Source organism: Macaca mulatta, chromosome 5, assembly GCF_049350105.2.
Source record: "Macaca mulatta isolate MMU2019108-1 chromosome 5, T2T-MMU8v2.0, whole genome shotgun sequence".
Taxonomy (NCBI): domain Eukaryota; kingdom Metazoa; phylum Chordata; class Mammalia; order Primates; family Cercopithecidae; genus Macaca; species Macaca mulatta.
Window position 1 is genome coordinate 63,088,287 of NC_133410.1, and position 18,597 is coordinate 63,106,883.

At 38.6% G+C, this 18,597-nt stretch overlaps 1 protein-coding gene across 30 annotated transcripts in view; it reads right to left on the reverse strand.

Annotated features, from left to right (window-relative positions):
• Positions 1–18,597, reverse strand: part of RUFY3 (RUN and FYVE domain containing 3) — a 101,460-nt gene that overhangs the window by 38,831 nt on the left and 44,032 nt on the right. For all 30 annotated transcript variants that reach the window (XR_003729680.2, XR_013417944.1, XR_003729679.2 and 27 more), the window contains 3 exons: positions 5,989–6,162; positions 4,990–5,107; positions 4,083–4,184 (listed from right to left, as the gene is read on the reverse strand). Coding sequence is in view for 20 of the 30 variants with exons in the window: in XM_028848527.2 (XP_028704360.2) it covers positions 4,083–4,184; positions 4,990–5,107; positions 5,989–6,162 (394 nt within the window). In the remaining 10 variants the exon portion in view is untranslated. The remainder of the gene's footprint in view (positions 1–4,082; positions 4,185–4,989; positions 5,108–5,988; positions 6,163–18,597) is intronic.

Below are 18,597 nucleotides of genomic sequence, written 5' to 3' on the forward strand. Positions count from 1 at the left end.
TCATCTACAAAAATAGTTAAAAAATTACAAAAAGAAAGGCTTTAATAAATATTTTATTTTTAGATAATAGGTGGATGTTGGCAAGTGGAACTGGAGAAAAATTTTTTTAAAAGAAAAAAGATAATAGGTGCATGAATAGATTCTTTAGATAATAGTCTCGCAGAAAGACATGTGACTGAACAGTGTTGTGGTTGAAGCAGGTATTCAGACTTTTCTGACATATTTGTACTTGTGATGTACCGTCACATGATTTTGCAATCTTTTATGCATCTTAAAGCATTTGTTTAGTAGCTCGGCGTGGTGGTTCGCATCTGTAATCCCAGCACTTGGGGAGGCCAAGGCGGGAGGACTGTTTGAGACCAGGACTTTGAGACCAGCTTGAGCAACATAGTAAGACCCCATCTCTACTAAAAACAAAAAAAAAATCTGAATGGATAAAAATTATTGGCTGGGCACAGTGGCTCACGCCTGTAATCCCAGCACTTTGGGAGGTCGAGGCAGGTAGATCACTTGAGGTCAGGAGTTCAAGACCAGCCTGGCCAACATGATAAAACCCCATCTCTACTAAAAATACAAAAAATAGCTGGGTGTAGTGATGCATGCCTGTAATCCCAGCTACTCAGGGGGCTGAGGCAAGAGAATTGCTTGAACACAGAAAGCGGAGGTTGCAGTACTCCAGCCTGGGTGACAGAACAAGACTGTGTCTCAAAAAAAAAAAAAAATTTCGTGAAGACCCATAGATAATTAAATACTGCTTATAATGCACCTAAATTACTAATACACACACAAAGAAACCAGTGATGTAATTCATATGATTTAACTATTGCATTCCTTGGTATTTACCCAAATGAGTTAAAAACTTATGTTCACATAAAAACCTGCATACATGTGTTTATAGCAGTTTTACTCTTAATTGCCAAAATTTGGGAGCAACCAAGATGTTCTTCAGTAGATGAATGGACAATGGCATATGACTTAGCACTAAAAAAGGGAACTATCGCTGGGCGCAGTGGCTCACGCTTGCAATCTCAGCACTTTGGGAGGCCGAGGCGGGCGGATCACCTGAGGTCGGGAGTTCGAGACCAGCCTGACCAACATGGAGAAACCCTGTCTCTACTAAAAAAAAAAAAAATACAAAATTAGCTGGGCATGGTGGCACATGCCTGTAATCCCAGCTACTCGGAAGGCTGAGGCAGGACAATCGCTTGAACCTGGGAGGCAGAGGTTGTGGTGAGCCGAGATCGTGCCACTGCACTCCAGCCTGAGCAACAAGTGTGAAACTGTCTCAAAGAAAAAAAAAAAAAAAAAGAAAGAAAACAGGGAGCTATCAAACCACGGAGGAAACAAATGCATATTACTAAGTGAAAGGTGCCAGTCTGAAAAGGCCATATACTGTATGATTCCCACTACATGACATTCTGGAAAAGGCAAAACCATAGAGACAGTAAACCCCTGGAAATCACAGTACACTCAACAGTACGATCAGTGGTTATTAGGGGTTGTAGGACAGAGAGATGAATAGGCGGAGCATAGAGGATTTTTTAGGGCCGTGAAACTATTTTGTATGGTATAATGACATATGGATACCTATCATTATACATCTGTCAAAATCCATAAAACATACAATACCAAGAGTAAACCTTAATGTAAACTATGAACTTTGGGAGATAATGATGTGTCGATGTAGGTTCATCAATTGTAACAAATGCACCACTCTTGTGGGATGTTGATAATGAGGGAGGTTGTGCAGGGGAGAAGGGTATATATGAAAAATCACTGTACCTACTACTCAATATTGCTATAAATTTAAAACCACTCTAAAAAATAGTCTTTTAGATTTTTTTAAAAAAATGAAACAGGCCGGGCGTGGTGGCTCACGCATGTAAACCCCACACTTTGGGAGGCTGAGGCAGGCGGATCCCTTGAGGTCAGGAGTTCAAGACCACCCTGGCCAACGTGGTGAAACCCTGTCTCTACTAAAAATACAAAAATTATCCAGGCGTGGTGGTGCATGCCTGTAGTCCCATCTACTCGGGAGGCTGAGGCAGGAGAATCGATTGAACCTGGGAGGTGGAGGCTGCAGTGAGCTGCGATCGCACCACTGCACTCTGACCTGGGCGACAGAGCGCGACTCACTTAAAACAAAACAAAACAAAACAAAAACCAAAAACCCAGTGACTTGAAGTATTCATTTTCAGTCAATTTGACGTGATTGAAACAACACTGCAATCAATTTGTGTGTTTTTTTTTTTAAAACGTTGTCTTGCTGTCGCCCAAGCTGGAGTGCAGTGGTGTGATCTCGGCTCACTGCAAGCTCCGCCCCCGGGGTTCACTCCATTCTCCTGCCTCAGTCTCTTGAGTAGCTGGGACTACAGGCGCCCACCACCACGCCCGGCTAATTTTTTATATTTTTAGTAGAGACGGGGTTTCACTGTATTAGCCAGGATGGTCTCGATCTCCTGACCTTGTGATCTGCCCGCCTTGGCCTCCCAGAGTGCTGGGATTACAGGCGTGAGGCACCGCGTCCGGCCAATCAATTTGTTTTCAACAAGTTACCTGGGACTACTAAAGGTCAACCTCAATCACTGTTAATAATCAATATAATTCACTGATATTAGTTCCTTATTTATTTTCTGATTCTCTCTAAAAGATATTAACAGGCTGGGTGCGGTGGCTCACGCCTGTAATGCCAGCACTTTGGGAGGCCAAGGTGGGTGGATCACGAGGTCAAGAGATCGAGACCATCCTGGCCAACATGGTGAAATCCCGTCTCTACTAAAAATACAGAAATTAGCTGGGCGTGGTGGTGTGCACCTGTAGTTCCAGCTACTTGGGAGGCTGTGGCAGGAGAATAGCTTGAACCCGGGAGGTGGAGGTTGCAGTGAGTGGAGATCCTGCCACTGCACTCCAGCCTGGTAACAGAGCGAGACTCTGTCTCAAAAAAAAAAAAAAAAAAAAGATATTAACAAATGACAAAATAGCACAAAAACAGTACATGAATGAGCTGCAAATTTACCGTTTCTCTCAAAAACTGATCACGTGCTATATTTGTTCTTTGATAGCCCCTGAAGGAAACTGAGTAGAACTGGAATGAACAAGGTTCTTTGACAGTTTATTGTCCCAAAAGCCTCACCTTATGAATTGGTCAGAAGCGGAATATGGCCGAATTCCAACATTCACACATTTCCAAATCTCAGCTAACTAAATGTCAGTTCCATGAACTTTCACAAAAACACATCTGTGTAATCACTATCCTGATCACTGGAATCCTAGAAATCAGTTCTTTCTCTCTTCCAATCTCTACCCGCACTTCTCCAACGTAACTATTATCCTGATTTCTATCACCATAGATTGATTTTACCTATTTTTGACCTTTATACAATGGAATCATATAATAAAGATGGATAAAATAAAATAATGCTGTTTTGCCTCTCTCAGTTGTATCTATGATCCATCTGGAAGATTTTGTGATATTTTATATATATATATTTTTTATAGACAGAGTCTCACTCTGTCGCCCAGGCTAAAGAGCGGTGGAACGCTCTTGGCTCACTGCAGCTTCTGCTTCCTGGGTCCAAGCAATTCTCGTGCCTCAGCCACCCAAGTAGCTGGGATTACAGGTGTGCACCACCACGCCCGGCTAATTTTTATATTTTTTTAGTAGACAGGGTTTCGCCATATAGGACTCCTGGCCTCAAGTGGTCTGCCCACCTTGGCCTCCCAAAGTGCTGGGATTACAGGTGTGAACCACTGCACCCATCCAATTTTGTGCTATATTTGAATTTAATGCTACATATCAAGTTCTTGTCTTATTGAGCCTGGGCACATGCTAAGGTGCCTTCTGTTTTCTGGAGGTAAGTCTTGGCCTGCCCTGGAAAAGATCAATATATACCACAGTGACAGAACACACATAACATAAATCATCCATTTGGGAGTATATGTGTGTGAGGTATGAGAGAAAGTATCAGTGAAGCTATTATGAATCAACTGTTTCTGATCCACAAAAATGGTGAACTTACATGGTTTGACTTTATACGATGTAGAACATACCAAGGAAAGAAGAAAGTTCAAGGTGTTCATACCTGAGAAGTTCTTTCTTATTGATCAAAGCTTTCATATATTCTGAAAGTTTCTTTTGCATTAATGCCAAACGAAGCCAGGCTCTTCCTCTACCTACTGGTGTCCTACAAAAACACAGAAATCAAACAACTAAAAACACAAGCAACAGAAGCAAAGGCTACAGCAGAATCAGTTCACTTATTCTTGCTAATGGTGTTCCAGTGTAACAAGCACACTGAGGTGCTCCTTAGGACCTCTCCCAGCATATTCCTGGGCAAGGAATTTCTGTGTGTGGGCTAATGCGACCCAGGGGGGTGTTTGGGACAAATGCTTTCAAAAAGAATTACTGAATGTAACTACAATTTGAAGACTCAGCCTCTGGGAGACCCAACTAAAAATGTTCCATCAGATTAGTAATAGCAAATCCTTATAAATTCAGGTGGATTATATAAAAGTCCAAAGCATGAATGTGGACACAGGCAATCTAGGCCTCTATCTGATTAAAATTAAACCAGTCTCATTTGGGAAGGTGGTCACTACTTCGTAGTTCTAAGGCAGGCTACAGTCACTAGCTCTTCAGGTTAATTTGACAGTTGTTTTAATCTTGACTCTCAAACCCACTGAATAGCTTTTTTCCCTAAGTCAAGTCCAGCATGCCACCCCCTTAGATACAATTTCTTGAGACACACTAAGTGATTCCCCAAGTGCTTTAAAAAATAAGGAAATGTTTGGCATTTCAACAAAAAGACAACCTCTCTTAGATGAATAATTATCCCTCAAGAGCACAATTTTCTTAATATTCTGTATACCAATTCTCTCATATCAGCACCTATTCAGGACATCATGCATTTTGGATTGGAAGTCTTGCTCTTCAAGGGATAGTTAATAAGAATGCTGTTTCCGAGAAATGGAATTCAACCTTAGACTTACTTAAGTCCTGGAAGATCTTTAACACTTGCTGTTATCTCTGCGGCTTCTGGAACAAGCTTTTCTACCAGTTCTAGAGGTCCCCAGAAAGACTTATTTTGTCCAAGAAAAGTTTTTTTAGCTAAGGCAACAAAAATAAAACAGTATTTTAATATTTTTTACAACATAAGCATTCTCTCAATACACACACACACACACACACACACACACACACACACACACACACAACTTTTCAGGAAACCAATCCCAGGTTATAAGATGGTTTTAGATTCATTCATGCTTGTAGAATAGATAATATTTTGTGAAAATAAAAAATTTTCTACTTCCCAAGACTCAGCCCTTCTTCTTTCAAGAACAGTTTGTGGCCTAGCCATATAATATAATAAAACATTTTAACAATTTAGTGCCTAAAATTGTGTGGTATTAATGAAGAAAACAGCTCAATAGAAAAGAATATATAATCCAGAAATAGGCTATGGAATATTGGGAAGTTGGTAAGCATAGGCACACAGATTTTAAAAAAACAACCAAACAAAAAATAACAGGAAAAGAATATTGAGAAGGCAGCAAGAAAGGAAACAAGGGTGAACAAGACCAGATACTGCCCTCAAAAGCTTATAATTAAGTGGAAAGAACACTGAACCAAGAGTCGGGAGACCTGAGTTCTAGCACCTACTCTGCCACAACTCAATGTGTGACCTTGACCAAGTCATGTCTCATTCTGGGCAGGCCTATTTCCACCTGTCAAACAGAATTACTGTACTGGATTTGATTACTTATAATGGCCCTTCCAACTGTAACATTTAATGATCTGTATTTTTAAAGCCCTATAAGTCCACTGAGTTAATCATAACCCTGCTCCTATATAGACTCCATTCCAATGGATCAATATTATTAATTCAAGCCTCTTATTCTTTGGCTCTACAAAGAATGCTTTATTCTATAGTATGCATTGCTAGAAAACAGCTGCATGCATATTTGCATTTTGGGACGACGGCCTACCTTTCAAGCCATGTTTCAGACAGTGTTCCATCACCACAAAGAATTGCTGGAGAGGTGCATAGTCAGAGTCAAGAGTCCTCCCCAGGTTCAGAGCTGATTCAATCAAGCCCTTGATACTCAGCTTGGCCATGTTCATGAGGTTCATGCGTTCGTTAGCCATGAGATAATTAGGATCTGCAGTCAAAGGGGAAGAAGATGAAGCCTGGTTACTAGAAATAGCACATTTTAAAATTCAGTATTGTATTCTTCTCCACCATGCACTCACTGTGAAAAAAATGCTAGTTTCCTTTAAGAATAGCCTCAATGAAGCGGTAAAATGAACTATTTTATCAAATCTCAAGCCTTTAGCTGTCTTTTCTTTCTTTTTTTCTTTGAGACAGGGTCCTGCTCTGTCGCCCAAACTGGAATGCAGTGGCATGATCATAGCTTACTGTAGCCTCAACCTTCTGGGCTCAAGTAACCCTTCTGTCTCTGCCTCCCGTGTAGCTGGAACCATAGGCGCACACCACCACACCTGGCTAATTTTTGTATTTTCTGTAGAGACAGGGTCTCACTTTGTTGCCCAGGCTGGTCTTGAACTCTTGAGCTGAAGCGATATTCCCACCTCAACTTCTCAAACTGTTGGGATAATAGGCGTGAGCCACCGTGCCTGGCTGAGTAGTCTTTTAATATTCTCACCACGGCCTCTGCTATCACCCTAACCTGAGGGTGTCATATCTCCCTACTGTACTACCTTCACACTGCTCTCTCTGCTTCCATTCTTGCCTACCCTTCTCTTCTCTGCATAATTTGTGACGTGCTCTAAAAATAAAGTCCCAATGGAGGAAGAAAAGGGTAAAGGGCTTAAACAAACTTTGCATTATGGTATTTTATTATTCTTTAAACTATGCACTAGCATTATTAGTATAATGCAGTACTAGAACTTAATCAACTCCCACATTTTTAAGTCTTAGCACACAGTGTGTATGGCTCTCATCAACCAGACAGACAAACTATTTGGGGAAAGGGGCTAAGTGACACATTTTATTGTACTCATTACCTTCATTTATTGGTGCTTACACTGTGCCAGCACTGTGGGCTGCCTCTTACAATTATGATCTCCATCTCTCCTTACAACATGCTGTGAGACAGTCACCATTACAACAATTTTACAGGGAAGAAAAATGAGACTTAGAGAGTAAAGCTTCAACTGCTCTGCCCTGACTCACTGTATGACCTCGGGCAAGTCACCATCCCATTTTAGGTCACTCAAATAGTTGCAGCTGGTCCATGGGCACAGCCAGTAATCAATGACAGAGCCAGAGGCCAGACTCCTCCTGACCATTCTTTTATAGGATTATTTTACCTACTTATTCTCTCATCATATTTAGGTATTCTCCCTTCTTTCCGTTGCTAAAAAAGGCCCATAAGAGCTAGGTGGACCAAGGTGTAACAGTTTATAAGTGGCAGAATCTGGACCTGGATCTGACATGAAAGCTAACGCTCTCTTTACCTTATGCCATGTGTATCCTCCCAAATACCAAATATACCAAATTTGTACTGAAAACTAAAGAAGGCCTAGAGCTCTATGACATATTCCATTTCTTCTTAGGAAGACTAAAAATACTAATAAGGCCACGGTTTCATAATACAAATAAGTCACTTAACAAAAAACAGACTGTTTAATGCAAATTATCCCAAGCAATTTTCTTCATACAATGTTTTTATTTATATCTGCTTTCAAAGTTAAATGAGCAGAGTCAAATGGTCAAATTCTAAATTAATCTTCTCATTCAGTTTAAGGACTTGTGGATTTGAAATTCCAACTATATAAATCTTGGTTTGTTGTCATGTTGTCTGAGGTTACTTTTGGAGAAACACTTTATGTGAGAGTCAGAATTGGTATACATTACCATTAATTCTTTCCTGCATAACAACAAATGTTTTAGGGTCATAGCTTAAATGTGGCTCTCTTTGTTCATGATAGATCAACTTGTCAAGGGTAGTATTCTCACAAAAGGACAGTAAAATACATGGAAAACTATGCCCTCACAGCCATGAAGAACAACTATCAGATAATTTCCATTTATTACCAGCATGTATGTACATTCTAGTGTTTCTGACCTCCTATAACTACTCGAAAAAAGGAATAGAGCAGGGGTGTGGGTATGAATGTGTGTAGAGGGCTACAAGCCTTCCCACCTAACATCTCCAGTAGATGGCAGGAGACTATGGTTGGTGCTAGATAACTGCCTGCCCATAATGTAACTCTGAGGCATTCACTCTGCCTCAAGCCTGTAGACCATTAATTCAGGAACTTATAACAAGATTAAACAATGCTGCTAGTCAAAGTTTATAAGCTGATTCCAACATAGTGAGAACTAGTCATGTGGGGGAGAGATAGACTTGGGTTAAGTAAAAAATATCATATTGAGACATTTTTCCAGAAGTAGTGATAGATTTATACCAACCCATCTATATTTTCTCATGTTCTTCTTATAATCTGCAGCAGAAATGTTTAAGACATCTGGCTGAGGTCTGGAGTGCATGAACTACAGACAGGTTAACTAGCTTCTATGGGAATTAAATTTCTGATACCATGGACTCCATTAGTAAGGCTCTATAATCTATTTAAACTAACTTCCATCAAACACAAACAACCCACCCATTCTTTAAAAAACACTACTTGGCACTGTTGACATTTTAAGCTAGATAATTCATTTTTACAGGGCTCTGTTCTGAAAACTGATTTTCACAGCAACACAGTTGTGGGTAACACTAGATGTCAGTAGCACTGACAGCTGTTTTTGGTGGGTTAAGACAACCAAAAACATCTCCAGACACTGGCAAATAATCTTTGGGAGATTAAGTCAGGTCCTTCTACATTGAGAACTACTAATCTAAACAAATGAAAAGTCAAACAAAAATCTGTTATAGTAATTTGATGGTTAGATATAAGAGCTTAAAAGTAACAATTCACTCCAGTTAGAATGGCTATTACCAACAAGACAAAAAATAAAAAATGCTGGTGCGAATGCAGCAAAAAAGGAATTCTTATACACTGCTGGTGGGAATGTAAATTAGTATAGCCTTTATGGAAAACTATACGGCGGTTCCTCAAAAAACTAAAAATAGAACTACCATATGATTCAGCAATCCCAATACTGGATGTTTATCCAAAGGAAAGGAAATCAATATGACAAAGAGATATCTGCATTCCCATGTTTAATTCAGCACTATTCACAAGATATGAAATCAACCTAAGTGTCATCAACACGAATAAAGAAATGTGGTATACACACACACACACACACACACACAAAATTCAGCCATGAAAAGAATGAAATCCTATGATTCATGGCCACATGGATAAGCCTAAAGGACATTATGCTAAGTGAAATAACTCAGGGACAGAAAGATAAATACCACATGCTCTCATTCATATGTGGAAGCTAAAAAAGTTGAGCTCATAGAAGTAGAGAGTAGAATTGTGGTTTTTAGAAAATGAAAAGAGTATGGAGGAGGGGAAGATAGGGAGAGGTTGGTTAACAGATACAAAGCTACAACTAGATAAGATGAGTAAGTTCTAGTGTTCTGCAGCATTGTATGGTGACTATAGTCAATAATTTTTAAAATATTTTCAAATAGCTAGAAGAGAGGATTTTGAATATTCCCAAAATAAACAAATGAGTGTTTGAAGTAAGAGATATGCTAATTACCTTGATTTGATCATTACATTGTATACATGAGCCAAAATATCAGTCTGTACCCCTAAATATGTACAATTATTACACATCAAAAATTTAAAAAAGAATTTATTGCTCATTGTTAATTAACACAAAAGCTAAAATGAGTATTATTTAATGCTTATTATTGACATTTTTGTGCTGAATAGTATACAAAAGTATGGCTATTGAGTCTTGCTATGTTGCTCAGACTGGTCTTGAACTCCTGGCCTCAAGCCATCCTCCCATGCTGGCCTCCCAAAGTGCTGGGATTAAAGGTATAAACCACCACACCTGGCCTACAAATAATGTTGGCTGCTAATAATGAATATTAAATCATTAACCTGATTTGTTACAGAATATTTTCTATTCAACATTACTTGTCTTAAATCCTATTCAAGTATAAAATGATTTTGCAAAACTAACCGATCCTGTTAAAAAGGGCTGCAATGACCTGACAGAGTATGGAGGGGCTTCTGAGGGCAGGTCAAGTTCTGTTTGTTGGTGGGTGTTTATTACGTGAGCATGTTGAGTGTGTAACGTTGTACTGAGCTGAATACTTATAATATAGGATTCTTTTCTGTGTATTTTGTACTTTTAACTATATAAAGTAAAAAAAGATTCTGTTATATTGTATAAGCCAGAAAGCCATTTTAAAACATGCACGACTTTCATGATATCATCAGTCAAGCTTTTCCTGTGAGTAAAATGATTTAAAATTTAAAAATGTTCACAACACTGGCATTTAACACTATTATTCCAATAGAGAACTTTCATGCAATTATTTTGTCAATACATATTGAACATCTACTATGTGTTAGATATTGTGTTTAATGTTAGAAATAACAGAGGTAATAATAGACTTAGTCCCTGCCATCAAAGTGCTTACTATTTATCAAAGTTGGTTAATACAAACTTATAGAGAACAAATAGGGAAGTGTAGAGCAAACACCTGAAATTTCAGGATAAACGTAATCATATTTAATAAAGATCAATTTTATTCCAGGACAAATAATTTTTTTTTTTAATTTTTAACTTTTCAGATGGAGTTTCACTCTTGTTGCCCAGGCTGAATGGCATGATCTTGGCTCACTGCAACCTCCTCTTCCAGGGTTCAAGCGATTCTTCTGCCTCAGCCTCCCAAGTATCTGGGATTACAGGCATGTGACACCATGCCTAGCTAATTTTGTATTTTTAGTCGAGACGGGGGGTCTCACCATATTGGTCAGGCTGGTCTTGAACTCCTGACCTCGAGTGATCCACCCGCCTCGGGCTCCCAAAGTGCTGGGGATTACAGGTGTGAGCCACTGCGTCTCGCCCAGGACAAATAATTTTAAATGTTCCGTTTGTTTTGTTTTGATTTTTGAGGCAGGATCTTGCTCTGTCACCCAGGCTGGAGTGCAGTGGCACAATCACAGCTCACTGTAGTCCCAACCTCCCAGGCTCAAGTGATTCTCCCACCTTGGCCTCCTAAGTAGCTGGGATAATAAACAGGTGTGTGCAACCATGCCTGGCTAATTTTTTTTTTTTTTTTGTAGAGACAGGGTCTCCCTATGTTGCCCAGCTGGTCTCAAACTCCTAAGATCAAGTGATCCTCTCACCTCAGCCTACCAAAGTAATGAGATTACAGGCATGGGTCATCATGCCCAGCTAATTAAATTTTTTGTTGTCATTGTTGTTAAATGACATAAACCTATTCTATGGAAATGTTAGTTTTCTATATTTCTTAAAACTAAGATAATTGATATGTCATTAGTTTAGGGTTCCAGGCAGGCTGTAAGCATAACACAATTTCCTCTGACATTGGGTACACTTCTGTGGAGAAGACTGAGAAGTAATTCAACTACACTGCAGTAAGAACTCCAACAAAGGCATATACAGGAGACCAGGGGAATATGCATAGGAGAAAGGTATCTGACCTGGCTCCCTATTTTTCCTTCAACTTTAGGGGCCAGGTGTGTTTCTATATCTATCTATTCTTAATGGCATCTCAGGTGTCATATTTCTACTCAAAAATAAGAAAATTTACTTAAGTACCACTTTCTCTGGATTGAAATCTGTTAAAGGGGTTAGTCAAAAAAAATTTAACCAGCCAGGCGTGGTGGCTCACACCTGTAATCCCAGCACTTTGGGAGGCCGAGGCAGGTGAATTAACTGAAGTCAGGAGTTTGAGACCAGCCTGGCCAACACGGGGAAGCCCCATCTCTACTAAAAATACAAAAGTTAGCTGGGTGTGGTGCTGGGCACCTGTAATCCCAGCTACTCAGGAGGCTGAGGCAGAAGAATCACTTGAACCCGGCAGGCAGAGACCGCAGTGAGCCAAGATTGTGCCACTGCACTCCAGCCTGGGCGACAAGAGCAAAACTGTCTCGGAAAAAAAAAAAAAAAAAAAAAAAAAAAAAATTAACCATAAATTTACTTGTCCTCATTGCTACCTTTTCTTGGTAACAGCATAATCAATGATGAACTTCACTGAGTTAGGACTTGTCATCAGAAAGGATTAATATACTAATCTATGGAGTCAATTAAACTATTATATGACTTCAGGCAAGAAATCTCACCTCTTTGAAGCCTCAATTTCCTCATCAGTAAAATGAGAGGGTTGGGCTTGCTCAGTTTTTTCCCTTGGAAACCATGCACATTCATATCAGTCATAATGACATATAGAGCACTGATTCTCAAAGGGAGAGACATATTAATATACCTGGAACCACAGAAATGACATGTTCTGTTTGGAAAACCCCACAAATGACTGATACCAAATGAACTAGATCCTTTCTACTCTCTGGTCTCGGAATATCAACACTGGCATCACCATGAAAGCTTTTAGACATGGGAAGCTGTAGAGGTTTTGCACTTTTACTAGATCCCCAGGCAATCTGTATGTGCATTAAAGTTTGAGAAGCATTGACCTAGATCACTCTCCTAGCTAGCATATTTATAATGCCATGATTTCACAGTTGGCTTCATCAAGGGCAACTAACATACATGTATATAAGTAGAAAGCCCTAGGAGGAAGGAAATAATAAAGATTAGATCAGAAAAAAATTAAACAGCAAAAACAACTACTGAGAAAAATCAATAAAATCCAAGGTTGGTTCTTTGACAAGATAACAATATTGACATTTAGCTAGGCTGATCAGTAGAAAAGAGAGAGGATTCAAATTACCAAAATCGGGAATGAAAGAGGGGACAGTAGTATTGACATTACAGAAACAAGGATTATAAGGGAATACTATGGACAACTGTATGCCAGCATACTAAATAATCTGGACAAAACGGACAATTTCTTAGAAAGACACAAACTACCAAAACTGACATAAGAAATAGGAAATCTGAAGAGACCTACAACAAGTAAAGATCCTGAATTAGTAGTAAAAAAAAAAAAAAATAGCACACAGAGGAGGCCAGAACCAGAGCCTCATTGTTAAAATCTACCAATCATTTAAGGAATTGACACCAATCCTTGACAGACTATTCCAAAAATAAGAAGAGAGAACTTCCCAACTGATTCTATTACAGTAATATTACCTTGAGACCAAATCAGATAAAGATATCATAAGAAAACTATAGATCAATACTCCGTATGAATACAGACACAAAAATCCTAAACAAAATACTGGCAAATCAAATCCAGCAACATATAAAAAGGATTATATAACTGGACCAAGTGGGATTAATCACAGAATGCAAGGTCGGTCCAACACACAAAACTCGATCAATGTAATACACCAAATTAACAGAGTAAAGAAAGACATCACATGGTCATTTCATTAGAAACAGACAAAGCACTTGACAAATTCCAATAGCCAATATAACAAAAATGTTAATGATATAAACATTCAACAAACTAGGAAGAGAACTTCCTTAGGTTGACAAAGGGCATCTACAAAAAACTCACAGCTAACAAACTTGATGGCAAAAGACTGGATGGTAAAAGACTGAAGGCTTTCTCAAAGATCAGGAAGACAAGGATGTCCACTTTTGCTACTTCTAACCAAATTGTATAGGAGGGTCTTGCTAGGGCAAATAGGCAAGAAAAGGAAATGAAAGGCATCCAGTTTGAAAAGGAAGAAGTCAAACTATATTTGCAGATGACATGATCTTATATATAAAAAATCCTAAGGAATCTACACACACACAACATACGTAAATAAAATCAGTTTGGCAAGGTTGTAAGGTACAAGATCAACACACAAAAATTAATTACATTTGTATACATTAGCAACAAACAATTCGAAAAAGAAATTTAAAAACAATTCCATTTATAATAGCACCAGAAAAATATTTGCCAATAAACGTAACAAAAGAAGTGCAAGACTTGCACATGGAAAACTACAAAACTTTGCTGAAAGACATTTTAAAAGATCAGGCTGGGCGCAGTGGCTCACTTCTGTAATCCCTGCACTTTGGGAGACTGAAGTGGGTGGATCACTTGAGGTCAGGAGTTCAAGACCAGCCTGGCCAACATGGTGAAACCCCATCTCTACTAAAATTACAAAAATTAATATTTGCAAAAAATGGTGGTAGGATAATTGGATATCCAAATGCAAAATAATTTTTTTAAAAGCTCAAAATAGATCTGAGACCAAAGTGTAAGAGCTAAAACTATAAAGCTCTTAGAAGGAAACACAGGTCTAAATATTTTATAACCATAGACTAGGCAATGGTTTAGCAACAAAAGAAAAAACAGGTACAGTGGACTTCATCAAAAATAAAAACATTTGTGTTTCAAACGACATCATCAAGAAAGTGAAAAGACAATCCACAGAATGGCAGAAAATATTTGCAAATCAGATCCAATATCCAGAATGTATAAAAATTATTATGATTTAACAACAGAAGAGAAATAATCCTAGTAATAAAGAATGGGCAAAGGCTTGAAATATACATTTCTGCAGAGAAGAGAGACAAATGGCCAGAAAGCATACGAAAAGATGCTAATTAGAGAAATACAAATCAAAATTATGAGATACCTTTTCACATTCACTAGGATAACAACAATAATTATTATTCACTGAAGGAAATGGTATTAGCAAGAATGTGGAAAACTGGAAACTTTTGTGCATTGCTTGTAGGAGTGTAAAACTGTCCAGCTGCTTTGGCAGTCTGGCAGTTCTCTAAAAAATTAAACATATGAGTTATTTGACCCAGCAATTCAACATTTTCAATATGAAAACATGTCCACACATCATAAAAATGCCAACAATAGAGACTGGAGACTACTAGAGGGAGGTGGGAGGTGGGAGGGAACCAGAAAAGCTAATTGTTGGGTACTATGCTCACTACCTGGGTGACAGGATGAATCATACCCCAAATCTCAGCATCACACAATATACCCATGTAACAAACCTGCACATGTAGCCCCTGAAGCGAAAAAAAAGCTGAAATTATTTTAAAAATATATCCACACAAAATGTACACATTAATGTTCACAGTAGTAGTATTCATAATTTGCCCCAAAGTGAAACAAGCCAAATGTCCACCAACCGATAAAGAGACAAAATAAGATATGCCCATACAATAAAATATTATTAATCCATAAAAAGAAATGAAGTTACGATACATGCTACAACATGGATAACCCTTGAAAACATATGCTAAGTGAAAGAAGCCTGACACAAAAGGCCACATATTTTATGATTTTGTCTATATAAAATGCCCAGAATAGGCAAATCTACGGAGAGAGACATATGTAAACACTTGAAGAAGCCCCTCAAAAAAAAAATCTGCAGAGACAGAAAATAGACTAGCGGCTGCCAGTGGCTGGGAGGAGGAAGAATAGAGAGTGGTTATTAATGGGTATAGAGTTTCTTTTTAGAAAAGGTGTTGAAAATATTCTCAGATTAGGGAGTGGTGATGGATGCACAACTTTTTGACTATACTAACCACCACTGAATTGTACACTTTAAAGTGATAACCTTTGTGGTATATGAACTGTACCTCAATAAGGCTATTATTAGAAAAAAAAACTAAAGTTTTTAGATGTAATAATAATATATATCTTGTATGTATCTTGATTCAAATAAACCAACTAAAAAAAGACATATTTGAGACCATCAACAGATTTTGAAAATGGGCTGAGACACTATAAGACTTTGTTGTCAATTTTGTTAGTTGTGACACTGAAGGATTTACAGGTGCTGAGATGTAATGTTTGGAGTTTGCTTTAAAATGCTCCAGAAACAAACATGGAGGTATTAAATAAGATTGGCAATAATTACTGAAGCTGCTGATGGAGATATGTGAGCTCATTAAGCTATTCTTTTTACGTACTATAAAAAGTTGTGTAATTAAGCTGGGCATGGTGGTATGCACCCATAGTCCTAGCTACTCGGGGCTGAGGTAAGGCAGGAAGAGTTCAAAGCTATAGTGAGCTATGAGAGCTATGAGCATGCTACTGTACTCCGGCCTGGGCAACAGAGTTGAGACTCTGTCTCTAAAAAAAAAAAGTTCCACAATTAAACAAGTAAAAAATTTAAAGTAAAAGTAAAATTCTGGCTGGGCACGGTGGCTCACTCCTATAATCCCAGCACTTTGGGAGGCTGAGGCTGGCAGATGGATAGCTTGACTACAGGAGTCAAGACCAGCCTGGGCAACAAGGTGAGACCCTCTCTCCATAAAACACAGAAAATATTAGCTGGGTGTGGTGGTACACACCTGTGGTCTCAGTTCCTTGGGAGGCTAAGGTGGGAGGATGGCTTGAGCCTGGGAAGTGGGTGCTGCAGTGAGCTGTGCCACCACATTCTAGCCTGGGCAACAGAGTGAGATCCTGTCTCAAAAAAAAAAAAAAAAAAAGAAAAAAACAAGAAAAGAAAAAAGACATTCTGCTTTCTCTTGCTCCAGGTCAAGGTTTAGCTGCTGGCCTCCTGTAAGAAACTAGTGTAGTTTCTTCTACCTCTGTATATAAACAACAACAACAAAAAAAACCCTTTTGATGGGCTTTAGCATTGAAATGAGTTAGCTTATTTAACCAAAACCATTCTTTTTATATACTCTTACTCATTCTTGGTTAGGTGTGCATTTCTCTAATCTTTAATAGATTAAAAAAAAAATATTAGCTTGCACAAGAGCTCCCTAGGAAACACACTGATTTCTTCTTCACTGGGCTCCCATATCATAATATAACAATTTTAGTTTTGGAAAGTTTCCCAGACTTCTTCAGTTTCCTTTACTTGAGCATTCCATGCTGCAGAAGAATACCTAGATTTCTGGAAACATTTAGAAGTTAGGACAACAGTTAACCTTCTTCGTTTTGATACAACATAAGAAATTTAGGTGGTAAATACAACCCAAGAGTTCCTTGCTTTGCTCAATTTATTGCATAAAAATAATTTAAATGTTTTGGGCTTTACCTAGTATCAAAAAAAAAAAAAAGAAAAAAAGAAAAAAAGAAAAAGAAACAATTTAAATGGATGTGAGAGGGCCATGATACAATCTCGCAGTTAGATCTATGATCTAGAAGGGTTAGATCTGTCTCTCTCACATTCCCTGAGTGATGTTGGGGGAAATTCTCATTCTTCCGTTTCATCTGTAAAATGCTGGGGGAGACAATCCTCCTTCCACCTCTTGTGTGCCTACATTTCTTTACTGGGTTATATCAAGACTATAAGGCCTTGACCACTCTTTCCTGGGCCATTTATGGAGCTGATAATGAGAGAGGAGGCTTTCCTACTGCTTCCTATAAAAACAATGGGTTCTCCTAACTTGGCCTTCTTCATCTGCAACACAAACCTACCACGTGTGAGCATGTCACTGAGTCATACAGTGTCACCCAATGGGATTCTGGTCCAAGAGGAACTGGCACAGATACGCAGATGCTTAGGCTGCTTGCATTGTCATAAGTAATAAAGTCCTTTGCCTCTGACCTAGGAGTCTTGTATTTTTTGCCAGTATCCAAGAAACAGTAAGAGGCTTTATTAGTTTGCTAAAGCACGTAAACCTCAGATCTGACAAAAACCATGAATAATCACTGTTCTTAGTTTAACTCCCTGGAATACTGTACATTTGTACTCCAAATGAGATAACACCAAAAGTAATATGAATAAAAGCATGATAAATCTCAATATACTGCAGTACTTGAGGTAGATCCTAAATGTTGTGGTATCACAGAACACGTGAAGGACAGTATTCCAAGTGGTTGGAATGGGTGTGAGAGGTCAGGTGGAGAAAATAAGAGTGGAATGGGGAGTTCTCACTGGGGAGAACTGGAAAACACAGGTAGGGTAGAGTCAGATAAAGAGGTCTCTGAAACTAGACTTGGATATTAATGAAGGAAGCAATGGGAACCACTGTAGTTTCGAGCAGGGAATCAGCGTAACTAAAATTCTGTTTGGGGATGATTAATCTGAGAAGATTATGCAAAATGAATTTGAGGGAAGAGAATCAAAATGATCTGCCATGAAGAATTGTAGTGATTCAAGTTTAGACAGTCATTAGAAGAGAGAAAGGAAATGAAGGGGTCAAGAATAACACCAAGGTTTTTGCCCTGAGAGACTGAAACAGTGTGCTATAAAGGGAAATGACAAAGGTGAGTAACTGTTATGGAGGTAAAGGGCAAAGTAAACTTGGTTTTGGATATCATAAAGGATATTTATGTGGAAAGATTTTCAACATATCATTTTTAAAGACAAGGTCTCACTGTGTTGCCCAGGCTGGACTTGGACTCATGGGCTCAAGCAATCCTCCCACCTCAACCTCCTGAATAGATGGGTCTACAGGAATGCAACCACCATGCCCAGCTTTCAAGATATTTTTGATCACATAGTTGTAAATGCAAATGGAAGTTTGGAGTTAGAGAGTCATCAGCATAGGACAATAATAACAATTAAGAGAAAAGATGCTTTCACAAGGAGATGTTTTAAAGAGAAATAGAAGTATGCAAGGTTACTAGCCCAGCCTTTAA